The sequence below is a fragment of the Gadus chalcogrammus genome, chromosome 18 (assembly GCF_026213295.1).
Source record: "Gadus chalcogrammus isolate NIFS_2021 chromosome 18, NIFS_Gcha_1.0, whole genome shotgun sequence".
Classification (NCBI taxonomy): Eukaryota; Metazoa; Chordata; class Actinopteri; order Gadiformes; family Gadidae; genus Gadus; species Gadus chalcogrammus.
Window position 1 is genome coordinate 84,227 of NC_079429.1, and position 21,273 is coordinate 105,499.

Sequence of the window (21,273 nt, forward strand, 5' to 3'; positions counted from 1 at the left end):
AGAGAGACCCCACTAAGAGAGACCCCCAATAAGGTAGACCGCCACTAAGGTAAACCCCACTAAGAGAGACCCCCACTAAGGTAGACCCCACTAAGGTAGACCCCACTAAGGTAGACCCCACTAAGAGAGACCCCCACTAAGGTAGACCCCGCTAAGAGAGACCCCACTAAGAGAGACCCCCACTAAGGTAGACCCCCACTAAGGTAGACCCCACTAAGAGAGACCCCCACTAAGGTAGACCCCCACTAAGGTAGACCCCCACTAAGGTAGACCCCACTAAGGTAGACCCCCACTAAGGTAGACCCCACTAAGGTAGACCCCACTAAGAGAGACCCCACCAAGAGAGAGCCCCACTAAGAGGGACCCCCACTAAGGTAGACCCCACTGAGAGAGACCCCCACTAAGACAGACCCCACTAAGGTAGACCCCCACTATAGCCCCATAAGGTCTGATAGTAGCAGGCTAGGCTACACTAGTATAGCTCCATAAGGTCTGATAGTAGCAGGCTAAGCAGGCTGGTATAGCCTCATAAGGTCTGATAGTAGCAGGCTAGACTACGATAGTATAGCTCCATAAGGTCTTATAGTAGCAGGCTAGGCTACGCTGGTATAGCCTCATAAGGTCTGATAGTAGCAGGCTAGGCTACGCTGGTATAGCTCCATAAGGTCTGATAGTATCAGGCTAGGCTACGCTAGTATAGCTCCATAAGGTCTGGTCCTAACGGCATGCTGCCCCCTGGTGGACCTCCAGGGCATGGTGGAGAAGTGGCTGCTGCAGGTGGAGAACATGATGCTGAGGAGCGTGCGGGACGTGTCCCACCAGGGCCTGCTTCAGTACGCCCAGGTAAGCCCAGCCCCCGGCTCCATGTTTTGGTCTTAGTTGTGGTCCTTCTTGTTATCTCCTCGCACCGGGGACGGTTGTAACTTGTGTTAGGGTTAGTGGTTAGCTTTGCAATGGTAAACCACAATGACGCCACCGTTCCTAACCCTCTCAGCCCCTGGACAGAGCCCAGATGAACGTTGCCCCCCCCCCCTCCTTAGGTACCGAGGAAGGATTGGGTTCTGCGCTGGCCGGGCCAGGTGGTGATCTGTGCCTCCTCTATCTTCTGGACAAGCGAGGTGTCGGAGGCCCTTCAGAGCAACGGCCTGCAGGTCCGCCTGAAGCCCATTGGCTCGGCTTCGTAGCCCACTGTTAACGTTTCATCTCCTGTGAGTGTTGGAGCTGGTGGAGGTGGTGATATTCTCCTCTCACCCATAGGCCTACGTTGACAAGTGCAACGCCCAGATTGGTGACATCGTCGAACTGGTGCGCGGAAAACTAACTGGAGGCGCTCGGGTGACTCTGGGAGCCCTGACGGTGATCGACGTCCACGGTGAATACCCCCCTCCAAGAACTGTGCCAGTGAGCCTAGGGCTCGTTCATGTTGAGATCCAGAGTAGGGGCCGGCTAGGGTAGTGGAGTACAACTGACAACCCAAAGGAACGGGGTTCAAACCCCAATGTCCGTATGGACCACGTCGGCTGTACAGAGAATCATATTTTTAGAAAGACCCAAAAAATAAATGGAAGCATATTGTTTTAAGGGAGCAAGTTAATGTTGCACACTAGGGATGGGCATTCGATTAAGTTTTCTTAATCGATCGTCGGGAGAATTAACGATCAATTAGTCGATTAATCGTTAATATTTTACATAACAATAAAAATAAAAATTATATTCAAAATGAAATGAAAATACAAATGCAGCTTGATTTCCTCATTGGGATCTTTATTATTAGATGAACAACTCAGTTAAACCAGATCCGTTCAATAGTTATGCGCTACTCTGCTCTAAGCAACGGAGCATGCAGCTCGAAGCCGGTGCTCATAAACATAACTAAAAATAAACACAACCCTAGTTTCTTCCCAAGTTTCTTCTTGTAGTTTTTATAGTTTTTATAGCTTTTTATAGCTGCTAGGTGTAAAGAGTTCACCGTTCAAAGCGGGATGTTTATTGCGGGGGAGGAGCCGCAAATTTAAATATTGCCCCCGTGTGGTAAAATGTTTAATTGCACACTGCATTAGTTTAATCGATGAAAAATGTACGTAATCGACGAAATTCTTAACGATCAATTAGTCGATCGTCGATTAATCATGCCCATCCCTATTGCACACGTTACTATAAACGCTAAAGTGGGTGTAAGCAGTACATGAGTCTAAACGCTACAGTGAGTCTAAGCAGTAGCATTAGTCTAAGAGTCTAAGCAGTACCATGAGTCTAAGCGGTACGGTGAGTCTAAGCAGTACAGGAGTCTAAACGCTACAGTGAGTTTAAGCAGTACCATGAGTTTAAGCAGTACATTGAATCTCAGCGGTACAATGAGTCTATGAGTCTAAGCGGTACGGTGAGTCTAAGCAGTAGCATGAGTCCAAACGCTACAGTGAGTCTAAGCGGTACCATGAGTCTAAATGCTACAGTGAGTCAAAGCAGTAGCATGAGTCTAAACGCTACAGTCAGTCTAAGCGGTACGGTGAGTCTAAGCAGTAGCATGAGTCTAAACGCTACAGTGAGTCTAAGCGGTACGGTGAGTCTAAGCAGTAGCATGAGTCTAAACGCTACAGTGAGTCTAAGCGGTACGGTGAGTCTAAGCAGTAGCATGAGTCTAAACGCTACATTGAGTCTAAGCGGTACCATGAGTCTAAATGCTACAGTGAGTCAAAGCAGTAGCATGAGTCTAAACGCTACAGTGAGTCTAAGCGGTACGGTGAGTCTAAGCAGTAGCATGAGTCTAAACGCTACAGTGAGTCTAAGCGGTACCATGAGTCCAACCCGCCCCCCCACAGCCCGGGACGTGGTAGCCCAGCTGGCTGCGGATGGCGTGTGGTCGCTCAACGACTTTGCGTGGATCTCCCAGCTGCGCTACTTCTGGGAGGATGGCGACGTGATGCTGCGCATGATCACCACCTGCCTGAAGTACGGATACGAGTACCTGGGGAACTCCTCGCGGCTCGTCATCACGCCACTCACGGACCGCTGCTACAGGTCCGCGCAGCCGGGGGCTGGGGTCCCACACCTCCTTCTATGGGTTAGGGTTAGGGTTACCCTGAGATTCTGAGGTTAGGGTTAGGGTTACCCTGAGATTCTGAGGTTAGGGTTACTCTAACCCGCTCCGACGGTCTGGGTTAGGGTTACCCTAACCCTAACCCTAACACTAACACTAACCCTAATCAGAGGAGGTAGAAATCAGGGGTTCAAGTCCCCTTTACTTCTTTACACACACACACACACACACACACACACACACACACACACACACACACACACACACACACACACACACACACACACACACACACACACACACACACACACACACACACACACACACACACCATGTTTGCCTCCAGGACTCTGATGGGAGCGCTGAAGCTCAACCTGGGAGGGGCCCCTGAGGGTCCTGCAGGAACCGGCAAGACGGAGACCACCAAGGACCTGGCCAAAGCCCTGGCCAAGCAGGTCAGACCTCAGAGCTCAGGGGGGCAGCTGTATCGCAGCGGGCCGGCGGGGGTGTCTGTGTGACCATGTGCTGTGCCCCCCAGTGTGTGGTGTTTAACTGCTCCGACGGTCTGGACTACAAAGCCATGAGCAAGTTCTTCAAGGGGCTGGCGCAGTCCGGGGCGTGGGCCTGCTTCGACGAGTTCAACCGCATCGAGGTGAGCCCGCCCCCTGGTAGCACAGACCCCACCCCCTGGCAGCACAGACCCCGCCCCCTGGCAGCACAGTCCGGGGGAGATTAGGGAAGGGTAAGGGTTCGAGTTAGGGTTAGCAGATAGACTAAGGGGTGCAGGTTAAGGTTAGGGTTAGCAGATTAAGGGTTAGGTTAGCAGATTTTGGTAAATCTGCTGATTCTCTGGTGTGTGTGTGTGTGTGTGTGTGTGTGTGTGCGTGTGCGTGCGTGCGTGCGTGTTTGTCTGTTAGCGTCTGTGTGTGTGTGTGTGTGTGCTTATGTCTGTGAGTGTGTGTGTCTGTGTGTGTGTGTGTGTGTGTGTGCTTATGTGTGTGTGTGTGTCTGTGTGCGTGTATGTGCGTGTATGTGTGTGTGTGTGTGTGTGAGTACCAGGTGGAGGTCCTGTCGGTGGTGGCCCAGCAGGTGTTGTGCATCCAGCAGGCCGTGGCCAAGGACCTGAAGAAGTTCCTGTTTGAGGGCACAGAGCTGGCCCTCAACCCCACCTGCTCCGTGTTCATCACCATGAACCCGGGCTACGCAGGCCGCGCGGAGCTCCCTGACAACCTCAAGGTACCGCTAACCCGACCTCAAGGTACCGCTAACCCCGACCTCAAGGTACCGCTAACCCCGACCTCAAGGTACCGCTAACCCTAACCCCGCCCTCAAGGTACCGCTAACCTCAAGGTACCGCTAACCCGACCTCAAGGTACCGCTAACCCCGACCTCAAGGTACCGCTAACCCCGACCTCAAGGTACCGCTAACCCCGCCCTCAAGGTACCGCTAACCTCAAGGTACCGCTAACCCCACCCTCAAGGTACCGCTAACCCCGACCTCAAGGTACCGCTAACCTCAAAGTACCGCTAACCCCGCCCTCAAGGTACCGCTAACCTCAAGGTACCGCTAACCCCGCCCTCAAGGTACCGCTAACCTCAAGGTACCGCTAACCCCGCCCTCAAGGTACCGCTAACCCCGCCCTCAAGGTATCGCTAACCCCGCCCTCAAGGTACCGCTAACCCTGACCTCAAGGTACCGCTAACCCCGCCCTCAAGGTACCGCTAACCCCGCCCTCAAGGTACCGCTAACCCCGCCCTCAAGGTACCGCTAACACCGACCTCAAGGTACCGCTAACCTCAAGGTACCGCTAACCCCGCCCTCAAGGTACCGCTAACCTCAAGGTACCGCTAACCCCGCCCTCAAGGTACCGCTAACCGTACAGAATAGAAGAGTAAAGACTAGAATAGTACAGAATACCATTTTATAGTATAAAATATAATACCACAGAATATTTAGCATACTACAGATCAGAATATAATATTGCAGCTACAATATAATATTACAGAATGTTATAGAATAGAACAGATCAGAATGTAATATTACAGTAGAGAAAAGGATGGTACAGATTAGAATACTACAGTAAAATATGTTAATTGTTTTTGATTGAAACAAGAAATGTCTTGATGTATTTGATGTTTAAGCCATAGTGGCAGATGATTTAAAATAGAGTAGAATGCAAGATAATTCATAAATAAAATAGATTATAACTTTATGGTTCAGCCTGGGCATGAAACAAGAGAGAGGTTCTGCTGGACATCTAGTCACAGTGTGTGTGATACACCTGGTCACAGTGTGTGTGGTACACCTAGTTACAGTGTGTGTGCGGTACACCTGGTTACAGTGTGTGTGCGGTACACTTGGTTACAGTGTGTGGTACACCTGGTCACAGTGTGTGTGGTACACATGGTCACAGTGTGTGTGGTACACCTGGTCACAGTGTGTGTGGTACACCTGGTCACAGTGTGTGTGGTAAACCTGGTCACAGTGTGTGTGGTACACCTGGTCACAGTGTGTGTGGTACACCTGGTCACAGTGTGTGTGGTACACCTGGTTACAGTGTGTGTGTGGTACACTTGGTTACAGTGTGTGTGGTACACCTGGTCACAGTGTGTGTGGTACACCTGGTCACAGTGTGTGCGGTACACTTGGTTACAGTGTGTGTGGTACACCTGGTCACAGTGTGTGTGGTACACCTGGTCACAGTGTGTGTGGTACACCTGGTTACAGTGTGTGTGGTACACCTGGTCACAGTGTATGTGGTACACCTGGTCACAGTGTGTGTGGTACACCTGGTCACAGTGTGTGTGGTACACCTGGTCACAGTGTGTGTGGTACACTTGGTCACAGTGTGTGTGTGATAGGCTTTGTTCCGCACTGTGGCCATGATGGTGCCAGACTACGCCCTCATCGGGGAGATCTCCCTCTACTCCATGGGCTTCACCCAGTCCCGCAGGTACGTCTCTTCCTCTTCCTGCCAATGCTAAGTGGCTACATGTGCTCAGTAATCCTAGCCACATGGCAGGTGCGTAATGCTCTCCTCTGAAGGTGCTTCAACACTTCTCCAAGAAACACATGATAACACGCAAAGCATTCGGCCATGTAGCATTTAGCAACATAGCATTTATCCACGTAGCATTTAGCAGCGTAGCATTGGACCATGTAGCATTTTTCGGGGTCATCCCTATGTTCCCCAGGTCCTATGTTCCCCGGGTACGAAGGGTTAGGGTCAGGTTTTTGGTTAGGGTAATCATAACAAATCGGAGGAGAGCCATTCTAACCAATCACAGGCGAAGAAATTATGTTCCCCGGTCACATACAAAGCGGGGAGCATAGGACCCGGGGAACATAGGACCCGGGGAACATAGGTACGCTTCCCATTTTTCCATGTAGCATTTAGCAACGTAGCATTTAGCAATGTAGCATTCGAACATATCGTATTTATCCATGCCGCACTTATCAACATAGCATTTAGCAATGTAGCATTTGATCATGAGGTATTTATCCTTGTAGCATTAGAAGAAGTAGCCTTTAGTCAGGTAGCCCGCTGGCTCTGCTCCACCACCATGTAACCAGAGTGAACCTCCTCAGCCTGGCCGGTAAGATCGTGGCCACGTACCGGCTGTGCTCGGAGCAGCTATCCTCCCAGCACCACTACGACTACGGCATGCGGGCCGTCAAGTCGGTGCTGACGGCCGCCGGCAACCTGAAGCTCAAGTACCCTGCGGAGGACGAAGGCGTGCTGCTACTGAGGGCCCTGATGGACGTCAACATGGCCAAGTTCCTGGCCCAGGACGTCCCGCTGTTCCAGGTGCTCCCAGCAGGGGGCGTGGCTCAAGCCTGTTCTATGATGTTCTAGATTAGGGTTAGGGTTACCCTAACCCTAACCCTAAAGAATGTCTTTATTATAATGTGTTGAGGGATACTTTAAACTGAACATTTTTGAATTGTTGAAAATGTTCATGGCCAATTTGACATGAAGTGAGTGTTGCCGATGCTGTGGTTGCTCTTAAGGGTATAATCTCGGACCTGTTCCCTGGGGTGGTCCTCCCCAAACCGGACTACGATCTGCTCTTCAAGGCTCTCAACGACAACATCTCCAAACTCAAGCTCCAGCCAGTCCCCTGGTTTATCTGCAAAATCATACAGGTACCAGGACACACCTGGTATACAGGTACCAGGACACACCTGGTATACAGGTACCAGGACACACCTGGTATACAGGTACCAGGACACACCTGGTATACAGGTACCAGGACACACCTGGCTAGAGGTCACCTGTTCTTGTGTTCCTTCTGCAGGTGTATGAGATGATGCTGGTGCGCCACGGCTTCATGATAGTGGGGGACCCCCTGGGGGGGAAGACCTCAGCGTACCAGGTGCTGGCGGGGGCCCTGGGAGACCTCTACGAGGGTACGCTGCTCATCACATTCCTTCCTACGGTCCACCCTGGAGACGACGCCCTTTAGTGTCTCAAACGGCTTCACAGCTCCACGTCATACGGCCACCCTAACATGGCGTGGAAGTATCCGTTCATCCACCTTTCAATGTTTGTCATCTGGTGTTCCCCACCCCCCGTCCAGCCGGGCTGATGGAGGAGTGTGCGGTGGACTACTGCCTCATCAACCCCAAGGCCGTCCCCATGGGCCAGCTGTACGGCTGCTTCCACAGCGTGAGCCATGAGTGGTCGGACGGCGTGCTGGCCACCTCCTTCAGGGGGCAGGCCGCCTCCCTCTCCGACCACCGCCAGTGGATCGTGTTCGACGGGCCCATCGACGCCGTGTGGATCGAGAACATGAACACAGTGCTGGACGACAACAAGAAGGTAGGAGGACGGAGCACAGCTAGCCTGGTCCCTCTGGGGTTCAGGCTAACCCACCGTAGCCCCGGGGCTGTGGGCATGGTCCCTTGGGTTCAGGCTAACCCACCGTAGCCCCGGGGCTGTTAGCCTGGTCCCTTGGGTTCAGGCTAACCCACCGTAGCCCCGGGGCTGTGGGCATGGTCCCTCAATACATTATGGCAACCACCATGGAGGGTGGTTACATTATGTATTGACAATCTGTAAGCATTGCGATACTTTTGTGCGATTACCACTGTAGGATAATATTATTTTGCTTCCACTTACGTTTTGTTGTGATCTTTTGGTTAACCTAATAAGAATTGCAGAAGCAAAGAATCCCAATTCTCTCATTAATCACCCTTTACTCCATCCCTGATGGTTTCCTGGTGCACAGTATCCTATGTGTGATTGCTCTCTCTCTCTCTCTCTCTCTGTCTCTCTCTCGCTCTCGCTCTCGCTCTCTCTCCCTTCTCTCGCTCTCTCGCCCTCTCTCCATGTTCTTCCTGATGCTCCTGGTTCAGTTATGTCTGATGAGCGGTGAGATCATTCAGATGAGCTCCAAGATGAGTCTGATCTTTGAGACGGCTGACCTGGAGCAGGCTTCACCAGCTACTGTCAGCAGGTACAGTTAACTAAATAACTACCTAACTAACTATTGAACACATCGGACTGATAATGAATCCACTCTTAATGTACAGGACTGGTGAACACATCGGACTAGTGAACACATCGGACTAGTGAACACATCGGACTAGTGAACACATCGGACTAGTGAATACATCGGACTACTGAAGACATTGGACTAGTGAACACATCGGACTAGTGAACACATCGGACTAGTGAACACATCGGACTATTGAACACATCGGACTAGTGAACACATCGGACTAGTGAACACATCGGACTAGTGAACACATCGGACTAGTGAACACATCAAACTAGTGAACACATCGGACAAGTGTAAACATCAGACGATTGAACACATCAGACTAGTGAACACATCGGACTAGTGAACACATCAAACTAGTGAACACATCGGACTATTGAACACATCAGACTAATGAACACATCAGACTAGTCAACACATCAGACTAGTCAACACATCGGAATATTGAACACATCAGACTAGTGTTTATATTACAGACCTTATACAACGAGCTCAAGTCCAGCGGTTCGGTTTCCATTAATCAATATGTTCCGTATAATGCAATGATGGCAGTATCATTATAGAGCAGCAGAAACAGCATCATCCAGTTTTCCCTTAGTTGGTATTGTGAGTGACAGGTGGCCGGCCTTTGCCCCAGGTGTGGTATGATCTACATGGAGCCCCACCAGCTGGGATGGACCCCCCTCAGAGACTCCTACATGGACACCCTGCCGGACAGCCTGGGCGCCCAACACAGGCAGCTGGTGAGAGTGTCCCCACAGTGGGGGGTGGTGGGAGGATTAGAGCTTACCCGGCTCCATGCCTAGGGTCTGCAGCCCATCTTTGGGGATCCGGTATATAGTCATGGCGGTCAGAGTTTGAGTTGTGACTGTGAGTGCGTTATTTCCTGTAGATAATGGAACTGTTCGATTGGCTGCTTCAGCCGTGTCTGGACTTTGTGGCCCGGGATTGTCGCTTCCTGGTCCAGACCTCCCCAATCCACCTGGCAGGCAGTCTGATGAGGCTGTACAGCTGCCTGCTGGGTCCGTTCACCGCCGTCTGTCTGAATCCATCGCTCTGTGTGTGTCTGAGTGCATAGCTGTGTGTGTGTGTGTGTGTGTGTGTGTGTGTGTGTGTGTGTGTGTGTGTGTGTGTGTGTGTGTGTGTGTGTGTGTGTGTGTGTGTGTGTGTGTGTGTGTGTGTGTGTGTGTGTGTGTGTGTTTATGTGTGTGTCTTTATGTGTGTGTGTTTATGTGTGTGTGTTTATGTGTGTGTGTGTGTGTGTGTGTGTGTGTGTGTGTGTGTGTGTGTGTGTGTGTGTGTGTGTGTGTGTGTGTGCTTGCTCTCCTGACTCTAGATGAGGTCGCTGCGTCGGGTGCTGATGGCTCCGAGGGCATGTCCAGCCAACAGACGACCATGTGGCTGCAGGGCCTCTTCCTATTCGCTGTGGTATGGAGTGTGGGCGGGACCATCAACGGGGACAGCAGGAAGAGGTTTGACGTCTACTACCGTCTTCTGATCACTGGCACGGAGAGCGAGCACCCGCCACCCAAGAACATCCAACTCAGCAAGAGCAACCTTTTCCCCGAGAGAGGTGCTCTTTTATTCAGACCCAAACCTCAGACATGAGCCGCGACATTAGAGCTGTTAGTAACGCATGACGTGTCCCGATGGCTTCTAGGCAGCGTCTACGACTACTACTTCCACAAGCAGGGCCCGGGACACTGGAGCCTGTGGACGGACTCGGTGAGCAAGGAGGACAGCGTCATCCCCGCTGGCGCCAACGTAAGGTCTGGTCCTTCACTGGGCGGGAGGCAGGGGGGGGGGCAGGCGGGGGGGAGGCGGGAGGCAGGGGGGGGGAGGCGGGAGGCAGGGGGGGGGCAGGCGGGAGGCAGGGGGGGGGGCAGGCGGGGGGGCAGGCGGGAGGCAGGCGGGGGGCAGGCGCGGGGCAGGCGGGAGGCAGGGGGGGGGGCAGGCGGGGGGGCAGGCGGGAGGCAGGGGGGGGGAGGCGGGAGGCAGGGGGGGGGAGGCGGGAGGCAGGGGGGGGGGCAGGCGGGGGGGCAGGCGGGAGGCAGGCGGGAGGCAGGCGGGGGGCAGGGGGGGGGGCAGGCGGGGGGCAGGCGGGGGGCAGGCGCGGGGCAGGCGGGAGGCAGGGGGGGGGGAGGCGAGGGGCAGGGGGGGGCAGGGGGGGGGCAGGGGGGGGGGAGGCGGGGGGCAGGGGGGGGGCAGGGGACTTTCATTATCATCATCCCCCATCCAGAACCCATTCACAGCTTCCAAACATCGATTTTAGTATTCTAAATGTTTCCTCGTCTTGTTTTTTTTTAAATATAAAAACTCATCTTAGACACGCTTTACTCTGCTAACCTCACCCTTACTCTTATGCACACTAGGGTTGCCGCGGTGTGGACATTTTCACACCGAGTAATACGCTCGTGTCAACACCGGTATTACCGGTATAAACGGTATTAACTTTGAAACTATAGGTCAACCGCCATCTTCTCCGTCAACTCTCCTCTCACACTCGGTGACAGCGGCTGGCAGTACGCCAATTCTCGGCGTCTTATAACGTTCTATATATAATAGTATATATATAGTATAATATAATTGTATGTATCATAATATCACGGCCAAAAGCTCTGTGCGCCTCCGGATGGCTGTAGCGCGGGGAGCTCACGTAGGGATTGGGCTTCGCGGGGTTTGTTTACCGGCGTTGCTATGGTTACCGGTCTGGTAAGGAAGCACGTCAATTCTCGGTGCGACAATTCTCCCGCACAGAGCAGAACTGTGGCCTATTCTACACATTTTAATTTTCTTTATTATAATTATATTATTCATTTTTACTGAATTTGCTTTTTATTACTGGAAAAAACAACAAAAAAAACGGTGTTGCCGGTGTGCAACACCGAGTAATCGGTGTTGGCCTCAACACCGGTAATACCGTATACCGCGGCAACCCTAATACACACTTAACTCGGCCAACCCTCACCCTGACCCTGACTCTTATGAACACTTTATTCTGCCAACAATAACCCCCGCCCACACTCCTACTGGAGCAGACCCTGATATTAGCTCCTCTATCTAGTTTTCACACCCATTGGCTGACCAAAATAAAGACACATTACACATTACATCTTATTGCAGCTTTAAGTCAACTTTAGGATGATGGAATCCCGGCAAAAAGGTCAGGGGTCGGTTGTTCCCTGTGTGCAGGTGTCTGACCTCATCGTCCCCACCATGGAGACGGCCCGCCAGCTCTTCTTCCTGAGCTCCTACCTGGCCCACGAGGTGCCCGCGCTGTTCCTGGGGCCCACAGGCACGGGCAAGTCTCTGATCAACAACAGCTTCCTGGTGCGGCTGCCCAAGGAGCGCTATGTGCCCAACTGCATCAACTTCTCCGCCCGCACCTCGGCCAACCAGACCCAGGACATCGTCATGGCCAAGCTGGACCGCCGCAGGAAGGGCGTGTTCGGGCCCCCCGTGGGGAAGAGGTGTGTCGTCTACGTGGGTAAGGAACACAGGAACCGGACTACTGTTTGTTTGGGATGGATACCTTGTAGAATGATCAGTGTAACGTGGTAGTGCTGCTGGGTGCACTTGGAACAGGCACAGTTTATCGTATTGAATTCCTGAAAGAGCACCAAGCCCTTCCCTCTCTTTGACCTTTGACCTGTGTCGCTAGATGACCTCAACATGCCGGCTAAAGAAGTTTACGGGGCCCAGCCCCCCATCGAGCTGCTTAGACAGTGGATTGACCACCACCACTGGTACGATCAGAAGGACACCTCCAGACTGGACATCGTGGATGTTCTGTTTGTGTCTGCTATGGGGCCCCCTGGTGGAGGGAGGAACGACATTACAGGTGACGACTGTTGAATTATCCCATTTAGGATCGTCAACCACTGCAAATAAACCTTAAAGTGGATAGATGTGAGTGAGCTAAAATGTCCTCTGGAACACCAGGTCGCTTCACCCGGCACCTGAACATCATCTCCATCGACTCGTTTGATGACGAAACAATGAGCAAGATCTTTGGTTCCATCACTGACTGGCACTTCAGCAGAGGCTTTGAAGCTTCCTTCTCCAGGTAACATCAAGACCATCTTCTTCAGGGGACTGGCCTGGAAATAAGGCCATCGATAAGCTGGTGTGTGTGTGTGTGTGTGTGTGTGTGTGTGTGTGTGTGTGTGTGTGTGTGTGTGTGTGTGTGTGTGTGTGTGTGTGTGTGTGTGTGTGTGTGTGTGTGTGTGTGTGTGTGTAGGCTAGGGAAGATCATGGTGCAGGCCACCATGGCAGTTTATAAGGACACTATGGACAGCTTCCTCCCCACCCCGTCCAAGTCTCACTACATCTTCAACCTGAGGGACTTTGCCAGAGTAATCCGCGGTGTTCTGCTGGCACCGCACACACACATGCAGGTCAGGAGAGCAAACTGAATGGATTAGTGTTGCTATACTGGGGGCATCAATTGTTTAAACGATTCACATCTTTGGTAAATTCACCTTTAATTGAAGGTGGTTTTGATTTGATTTGTTCTCACAGGAAGGAGACAAGCTGATCCGTCTTTGGATACATGAGGTGTACCGTGTGTTCTACGACCGGCTCATCGACCACCAAGACAGGGAGATGTTCTTCAACATCGTCCAAGACAGAACTTCAAGTTTCTTTAAGCAGACCATCGACAAGGTGATCGATTATCCTGCATCTCTGCACACGCACGACGCGAGTGCACACACATAACAGAACAATAAGGTTTGATCATAAACCTTTTCCATGCCCAATATTCAGCTCTTGGGTCACCTAAGCCTGAACGGTAAAGTGGCAGACGAAGACATCCGCAGTCTGTTCTTCGGCGACTACGGCAAACCTGACGCGGACCCCAAGATCTACGACGAGCTGGGCGACCTGCCAGCCCTTCAGGGGGCGATGGAGTTGTACCTGGACGAGTTCAACAGCTGCAGCAAGGCGCCCATGGCCCTGGTCATGTTCCGGTTCGCCATAGAGCACGTGTCGCGGCTCTGCCGCGTGCTGAAGCAGGACAACGGCCACGCCCTGCTGGTGGGCATCGGGGGCTCAGGCCGGCACAGCGCCACCAAGCTGGCCGCCTTCATCAACGACTACGAACTGTTCCAGATCGAGCTGACCAAGGGCTACGGCCTGGCGGACTGGCGGGACAGCTTAAAGAAGGTGATGCTGAAGACGGGCGTGGGGGGCCGCCGCCTGGTGTTCCTGTTCGGCGACAGCCAGATGAAGGACGAGGCCATGGTGGAGGACGTGAACATGCTGCTGAACACCAGCGACGTGCCCAACATGTTCCCCGCCGACGAGCGTGCCGACATCATCGACAAGGCGCAGGGCATCGCACGGACGGAGGGCAAGAAGATCGACGCCACCCCTCTCTCCATGTACAACTTCTTCATCGACCGTGTCAGGGCCAACCTGCACATTGTGCTCGGTAGGGTCACGCTCAGGGCTTACCCGTGGTTAAGGTTAGGGGTAACCGGTAAGGGTTAGGGCTAACCCATGGTTAGGCTTAGGGCTAACCCATGGTTAAGGTTAGGGCTAACCTGTAAGGGTTAGGGCTAACCTGTAAGGGTTAGGGCTAACCCATGGTTATGGTTAGGGCTAACCGGTAAGGGTTAGGGCTAACCCATGGTTAGGCTTAGGGCTAACCCATGGTTACGGTTAGGGCTACCAGGTAAGGGTCAGGGCTAACCCACGGTTAAGGTTAGGGCTAACCGCTAAGGGTTAGGGCTAACCCATGGTTAAGGTTAGGGGTAACTGGTTAGGGTTAACCGGTAAGCTTTAGGGCTAACCAATGGTTAAGGTTAGGGGTAACCGGTAAGGGTTAGGGCTTACTGGTTAGGGTAGGGGCTAATCCATGGTTAAGGTTAGGGGTAACCGGTAAGGGTTAGGGCTAACCGGTTAGGGTTGGGGTTAACCCTTGGTTAGGGTTGGGGCTAACCCTTGGTTAGGGTTGGGGCTAACCCTTGATTAAGGTTTGGGCTAACCCTTGGTTAGGGTTTGGGCTAACCCTTGGTTAGGGTTGGGGCTAACCCTTGGTTAGGGTTAGGGCTAACCGGTTAGGGTTGGGGCTAACCCTGGGTTAGGGTTAGGGCTAACCCTGGGTTAGGGTTACTGTGCACTCATAAGAGATTCATTCTTGAGCTTCCCTCTAGGACGGTGAATTATTGTGCCTTTGGTAACACACAATCTTTGCTCCAATTTGAAAAGCCATGAGTCCCATCGGTGACTCGTTCAGGAACCGTCTACGGATGTTCCCTTCCCTGATCAACTGCTGCACCATCGACTGGTTCCAGGCCTGGCCCACGGACGCTCTGGAGATGGTGGCCTATAAGTTCCTAGAGGACGTGGAGATGGACGGTGATGTTAGACTGGCGTAAGGCTATAAAACACAGGGTTAGGGTTAGGGTTAGGGTTAGGGTTAGCTAACCCTAACCCTATAAGTTCCTAGAGGACGTGGAGATGGACGGTGATGTTAGACTGGCGTAAGGCTATAAAACACAGGGTTAGGGTTAGGGTTAGGGTTAGCTAACCCTAACCCTATAAGTTCCTAGAGGACGTGGAGATGGACGGTGATGTTAGACTGGCGTAAGGCTATAAAACACAACATCCTGTTCATCCGGCCCTCAGTGCCATGGCTCGCAGTCTGCTACACAGAAAGGGTTAGGGTTAGCCCTAACCCTAACCCTAACCCAACATCCTGTTCATCCGGCCCTCAGGGCCATGGCTCGCAGTCTGCTACACAGAAAGGGTTAGGGTTAGGGTTAGGGTTAACCCTAACCCTAACCCTAACCCTAACCCAACATCCTGTTCATCCGGCCCTCAGGGCCATGGCTCGCAGTCTGCTACACAGAAATAACCCTCCACTTAATGCCAGAACTGATCAATCTGAATGGATTAATCAACACAGCCTTGTAATCAATTATCTGATTCTATCTTATGTGCTAGCCCTGTAGAATCAAGAATAACTATTACGTTTTTGGAACATTTTGATTATTTTAACTTTTACTATGTGCCCTCGGTTTCTGTGAGTTTATGTTTTTTTCTTGTCCTGTCTGGTTGTGCTGCAGCAAAGTCCTTTTTTCTATCTATATGTCTCAGTGTCTGTATGTGTGTCTGTCTGTCTGTGAGTAAGGGTTAAGCCCAGAGACCACCTCAGACATTGATTTCTTATTGTCTCTCGTTGGGTTTCAGAGTGGTGGAGATGTGCAAGACCTTCCAGACAAGTGTTAGGGACATGTCCGAGATGTACTTCACCAGACTGAGGAGACACAACTACGTGACTCCCACTTCCTACCTGCAGCTCATCCAGACCTTCAAGGCTCTGCTGAACTCCAAGAGGGATGAGGTGCACACCATGAAGAACCGCTACATCATCGGTCTACAGAAGTTGGGCTTTGCGGCCTCTCAGGTGACCTTCCAGGACGTTCTCACCCTTTAGGGTTAGGGTTAGGGTTAGCTAACCCTAACCCTCTCAGGTGACCTTCCAGGACGTTCTCACCCTTTTCTCAAAAGCTTAATATTCAACATTTTGACCAACATGAGAGATGTTCTCTCTAATCACCTTGAACCAATCAACACTTTGGTTAACCTAACTCTGTTTGGGTCCCCAGGTGACCCTGATGCAGAAGGAGCTGACCGCCTTGCAGCCAGAGCTGATCAAGACCTCAGCGGAGACGGACAAGATGATGGTGCAGATAGAGAAGGAAACGGTGGAGGTGGACGCAAAGAAGGAACTGGTTTCTGCGGATGAGAAGGTGGCCAATGACGCAGCCGCAGCAGCCAAAGCCATAAAGGTACTCTATACTCTCGGATAGGACATGGGAATTAATGGTACATGTTTTACAGAGCATTTACTTCATAGTCATTGTATTGGATAATATTTATTAGATTATTGTTATGTTATCATAGTTTGCCGAGGCAGATGAACTCCCTCGAAGTATAAGGAAGAAAACGTAACAAGTGGGATTAGGGAATGCGGCCTATGATCAGAGATGGAGGATTTCCTCTCCCTACTACGGTTCAGGACGAGTGCGAGGGAGACCTGGCCGAGGCCATGCCCGCCCTGGAGGCGGCCCTGTCAGCCCTGAACACCCTGAAGCCTGCCGACATCACGGTGGTCAAGTCCATGCAGAACCCCCCCGGACTGGTCAAGCTGGTGATGGAGTCCATCTGCGTCATGAAGGGCATCAAAGCCGAGAGGAGGCCGGATCCCGGTGGCTCAGGTAGGACCTCCAGACGATCCTCAGCCGTTGATTAGACCAAGATAATGCTGTTGATCCTTTGACCCTTGTGTGGATCAGGCAAGATGGTCGAGGACTTCTGGGGTCCGTCCAAGAAGCTCCTGGGAGACATGAAGTTTTTGGACCACCTCAAAGCCTACGATAAAGACAACATTCCCGTTGCCTCCATCAAGAAGATCAGAGAGAAGTTCATCGACAACCCAGACTTTCAGCCGTCCATTATCAAGAACGTGTCGTCCGCCTGCGAGGGCCTCTGCAGCTGGGTGAGGGCCATGGAGGTTTACGAGCGCGTGGCCAAGGTGGTGGCGCCCAAGAAGGCCCGGCTCAGAGCGGCGGAGGACGAGCTGGCCGTCCAGATGGCCACGCTGGCCGTGAAGAGGGCGGAGCTTAAGGAGGTGGAGGACCGCCTGCAGGGCCTCAACCACACCTTCGCCGAGATGAACGGCAAGAAGAAGGACCTGGAGGACAACATCCAGCTGTGCTCCCAGAAGCTGATCCGGGCAGAGAAGCTGATAGGAGGACTGGGAGGAGAGAAGCACCGCTGGACCGAGGCCGCCCGGCTGCTGGGAATCAGGTACTTGTTTTGCTGGGGCCGGATAGGGTTAGGGTTAGGGTTAACCCTAGTCTGGCTGAACGGAAGTGGATAGCGTCTATTGCTTAGCGGCCGATTTGGCCGCGACTCCTCCCCTTCCGGTTGCTGGCGTTACCGTATTGTGCTCCCCCTCAAACTCGAAAACTAGGCAGTATGGCGAGTTTTGAAGAGGACTTTGACGGCGCTGTAAAGTTGGCATGTTTGGCTCTTTCCGTGGACACATCTCTGGACAGTATAACATTGTTTTCCAAAGAGACACATGAATAGCAGTTGGTGGTAAATGGCTATAGGCCTACAGACAAGTTTTCGAAATTGTTTGTGGAACTAGACATCCAATCTTGTTTAATTTTAATATAATGTAATTACTGATTACTGACTATCTGATTTCATTACAATGGTAGGACCACAACATAGCCTATTTTGACGTTACCTTGGAGACTCCGTCTGGCAGGATTCTCCCCGGGGACGATGCGTTTGCGGTCACGACTATCGCCGGTTGGTGTGGATTTGGCGCATCGTTTCACTCTGACAGCGGCATGAGCGTTTGACATGGATTTAACCAATGAACCGATCCGTTCCACTTCACAATAGCTCCTACGGTATTTCTTTAGTAGTGTTCTACAAGAACGACATATAAATGTTAAAACGTCGTTCTTTTTTATAGGTCCCGTGAGCTCCTCAAGGGCCAAAGTGTATGGTGGCTTGAAATCATCGTGACAAAGAATCAAACGATGTTTGTTCTTTTTATCTATAAAATTATCTCCACATAGGCGACATACATCGTTAATGGTTTTTTGTGGCGTTTGGGATTGAGCCATTTCTGACAGCCTCTGAACGTCAAGAAGTTCCGTCAAAATAATTTCTCCCCCGGCACTATTTTGCATGGACACAACTGCTGCTTCCCGGGCTTAGCCCCGCCCTAGACGATTGTGATTGGTTTAAAGAAATAAAAACAGGCCCGCCCAGTTTCCCCACGGATAGACGGCTCGAGGTAGCGTGGCTCCAGACCATTCTACTTGCTGTAGTTTGGTCTGGCTTTGCGAGACTAGGGTTAACCCTAACCCTAAAGGATTGGCTGAGGGTTTGATTAGCAGCCCAAAGACTAACAACCCACCTTAGCCAAATAAAAAATGCATAAATGATGGGTCGCTAAAATCCTTTGCTTACCAACACAGCAGTAACACCCTCGCATTGTTTAATGGCAATTAAAATGGCGATGCTGCTGGATTCCCTTTCTTTTAGAACATAAGGCAGTTTAGCATTATGGGCAATAAGTGGTGTCCTCCTCCAGATACACCAACCTGACGGGCGATGTCCTGCTGGCCTCCGGCAGCGTGGCGTACCTCGGGGCCTTCACGGTCGACTACCGCGTGGAGTGTCAGCAGAAGTGGCACGTCCTGTGCAAGGAGAAGAAGATCCCGTGCTCTGAGGATTTCACCCTCGGTAGCACCCTGGGCAACCAGGTGGCCATCAGGGCGTGGCAGATCGCCGGGCTCCCCGTGGACTCCTACTCCACGGACAACGGCATCATCGTGTCCACCTCCCGCCGCTGGCCCCTCATGATCGACCCCCAGGGCCAAGCGAACAAGTGGATCAGGAACATGGAGAAGGCCAACCAGCTGGCCGTCATCAAGCTCTCCGACGCTAACTTCATGAGGGTTCTGGAGAACTCTATCCAGTTCGGGACGCCGGTGCTCCTGGAGAACGTGGGAGAGGAGCTGGACGCGGTGCTGGAGCCGCTGTTGATGAAGCAGACCTTCAGACAGCAGGGCGTGGACTACATGAAGCTTGGGGAAAACATCGTGGAGTACTCAAAGAACTTCTTGTTCTACATGACCACTGGGCTGAGGAACCCTCACTACCTCCCCGAGGTGGCCGTCAAGGTCTGCTTGCTCAACTTCATGATCACCCCTCAGGGCTTGGAGGACCAGCTGTTGGGGATCGTGGCGGCCAGAGAGAAACCTGAGTTGGAGGAGAAGAAGAACCAGCTGATCCTGGAGAGCGCGGCCAACAACAAGCAGCTGAAGGCGATCGAGGACCAGATCCTGCAGGTGCTCTCCTCCTCAGAGGGGAACATCCTGGAGGACGAGACTGCCATCGAGATCCTGTCCTCCTCGAAGGTCCTGTCGGAGGAGATCTCGGAGAAGCAGAAGATAGCCAGCTTCACCGAGACAGAGATCGACCGGACGCGCATGGGGTATCGTCCCGTAGCCGAGCACTCCTCCACGCTGTTCTTCTGCATCTCGGAGCTGGCCAACATCGAGCCCATGTACCAGTACTCCCTGGGCTGGTTCATCAACCTCTACCAGCAGTCCATCTCCCAGAGCATCCAGAGCCAGGACCTGAGTGAGAGGATCGCCCACATCGTCCGCCACTTCACACTCAGCATGTACAACAACGTGTGCCGCTCCCTCTTCGAGAAGGACAAGCTGCTCTTCTCCCTGCTCCTCACCGTTGGGCTCATGCAGAGCAAGGGGCGCGTGGACCCCGGGGTCTGGCGCTTCCTCCTGACCGGGGGCGTCGCCCTGGACAACCCTCACCCCAACCCGGCCCCCGAGTGGCTCTCAGACAAATCCTGGTCCGAGATCGTCAGGGCAACCAAGCTGCCTAACCTGGGGGGGTTCTTTGAGCACGTCCGAGACCACCTCCCCCGCTGGAAGGCCGTGTACGACTCGGGGCGGCCCCAGGAGGAGGCGCTGCCTGACCACTGGGGGGCGCTGGCGGGCATGGACCGCCTGCTGATGCTGCGCTGCTTCAGGCCGGACAAGCTAGTGCCGGCCGTGGAGCAGTTCATCGTTGACAACATGGGGCGGGCCTTCACAGAGCCTCCCACCTTCGACCTGGCCGGGAGCTACAGGGACTCGAACTGCTGCTCTCCTCTCATCTTCGTGCTGTCACCAGGATCGGATCCCACTGCAGGTGACTTGCATCACTATTTGCATTTTTCCTTATAATTGTGCGATAAAATGTCTTTTTTCTGCCACCATCTTTTTTATTGATATTTGTACATTGGTTGTATTGTTATTGAAACGTAATTACTGAAATCAAATCCATCCATTTCCTTTTCCTGATACATCGTTCTTATCCTGACCGGTTATGGTTGGGGTCATGCTTTGTTGATCTCACCGCTCTACACGATGCCTTCAGACTTCATTTATTCTGCATTCATACCTTCAGGTCTGCTGCAGTTTGCGGAGGACCTTGGGATGGGGGGTAGAAAGACGCAGACCATCTCCCTGGGCCAGGGCCAGGGTCCGATCGCCGCCCGGATGATAGAGCGGGCCCTCACCGAGGGCGTCTGGGTGGTGTTGCAGAACTGCCACCTGGCCACCAGCTGGATGCATGCGCTGGAGAGGATCTGTGTGGAGAACATCACCCCCGAGAATACGCACCCCGACTTCAGGTAGGGGCCCCTAACCCTAACCCTAACCCAGCCCCTAACCCTCACCCCGAGAATACGCACCCCGACTTCAGGTAGGGGCCCCTAACCCTACCCCTAACCCAGCCCCTAACCCTCACCCCGAGAATACGCACCCCGACTTCAGGTAGGGCCCCTAACCCTAACCCAGCCCCTAACCCTCACCCCGAGAATACGCACCCCGACTTCAGGTAGGGACCCCTAACCCTAACCCTAACCCAGCCCCTAACCCTCACCCCGAGAATACGCACCCTGACTTCAGGTCTGAGCAACACAACACACAGCAACACAACACACAGCAACACAACACAAGGCAACACACAGTAACACAACACACAGCAACACACAGCAACACACACAGCAACACAACACACAGCAACACACAGCAACACACAGCAACACAACACACAGCAACCCACAGCAACACAACACACAGCAACACAACACACAGCAACACACCGTAATTCAACACAAA

At 52.6% G+C, this 21,273-nt stretch overlaps 1 protein-coding gene across 1 annotated transcript in view; it reads left to right on the top strand.

Annotated features, from left to right (window-relative positions):
* Positions 1-21,273, top strand: part of dnah3 (dynein axonemal heavy chain 3) — a 51,641-nt gene that overhangs the window by 22,806 nt on the left and 7,562 nt on the right. The window contains exons 24-53 of the mRNA XM_056577549.1: positions 751-843; positions 1,041-1,151; positions 1,258-1,372; positions 2,820-3,018; positions 3,384-3,492; positions 3,576-3,689; positions 4,097-4,273; positions 5,900-5,991; positions 6,627-6,846; positions 7,050-7,184; positions 7,337-7,448; positions 7,619-7,860; positions 8,397-8,497; positions 9,180-9,285; positions 9,435-9,564; positions 9,879-10,115; positions 10,203-10,306; positions 11,735-12,029; positions 12,204-12,383; positions 12,485-12,608; positions 12,783-12,939; positions 13,064-13,207; positions 13,310-13,976; positions 14,756-14,921; positions 15,740-15,956; positions 16,159-16,341; positions 16,572-16,770; positions 16,849-17,362; positions 18,672-20,299; positions 20,558-20,783. Coding sequence (XP_056433524.1) covers positions 751-843; positions 1,041-1,151; positions 1,258-1,372; positions 2,820-3,018; positions 3,384-3,492; positions 3,576-3,689; positions 4,097-4,273; positions 5,900-5,991; positions 6,627-6,846; positions 7,050-7,184; positions 7,337-7,448; positions 7,619-7,860; positions 8,397-8,497; positions 9,180-9,285; positions 9,435-9,564; positions 9,879-10,115; positions 10,203-10,306; positions 11,735-12,029; positions 12,204-12,383; positions 12,485-12,608; positions 12,783-12,939; positions 13,064-13,207; positions 13,310-13,976; positions 14,756-14,921; positions 15,740-15,956; positions 16,159-16,341; positions 16,572-16,770; positions 16,849-17,362; positions 18,672-20,299; positions 20,558-20,783 — 7,097 coding nt within the window. The remainder of the gene's footprint in view (positions 1-750; positions 844-1,040; positions 1,152-1,257; positions 1,373-2,819; positions 3,019-3,383; positions 3,493-3,575; positions 3,690-4,096; positions 4,274-5,899; positions 5,992-6,626; positions 6,847-7,049; positions 7,185-7,336; positions 7,449-7,618; positions 7,861-8,396; positions 8,498-9,179; positions 9,286-9,434; positions 9,565-9,878; positions 10,116-10,202; positions 10,307-11,734; positions 12,030-12,203; positions 12,384-12,484; positions 12,609-12,782; positions 12,940-13,063; positions 13,208-13,309; positions 13,977-14,755; positions 14,922-15,739; positions 15,957-16,158; positions 16,342-16,571; positions 16,771-16,848; positions 17,363-18,671; positions 20,300-20,557; positions 20,784-21,273) is intronic.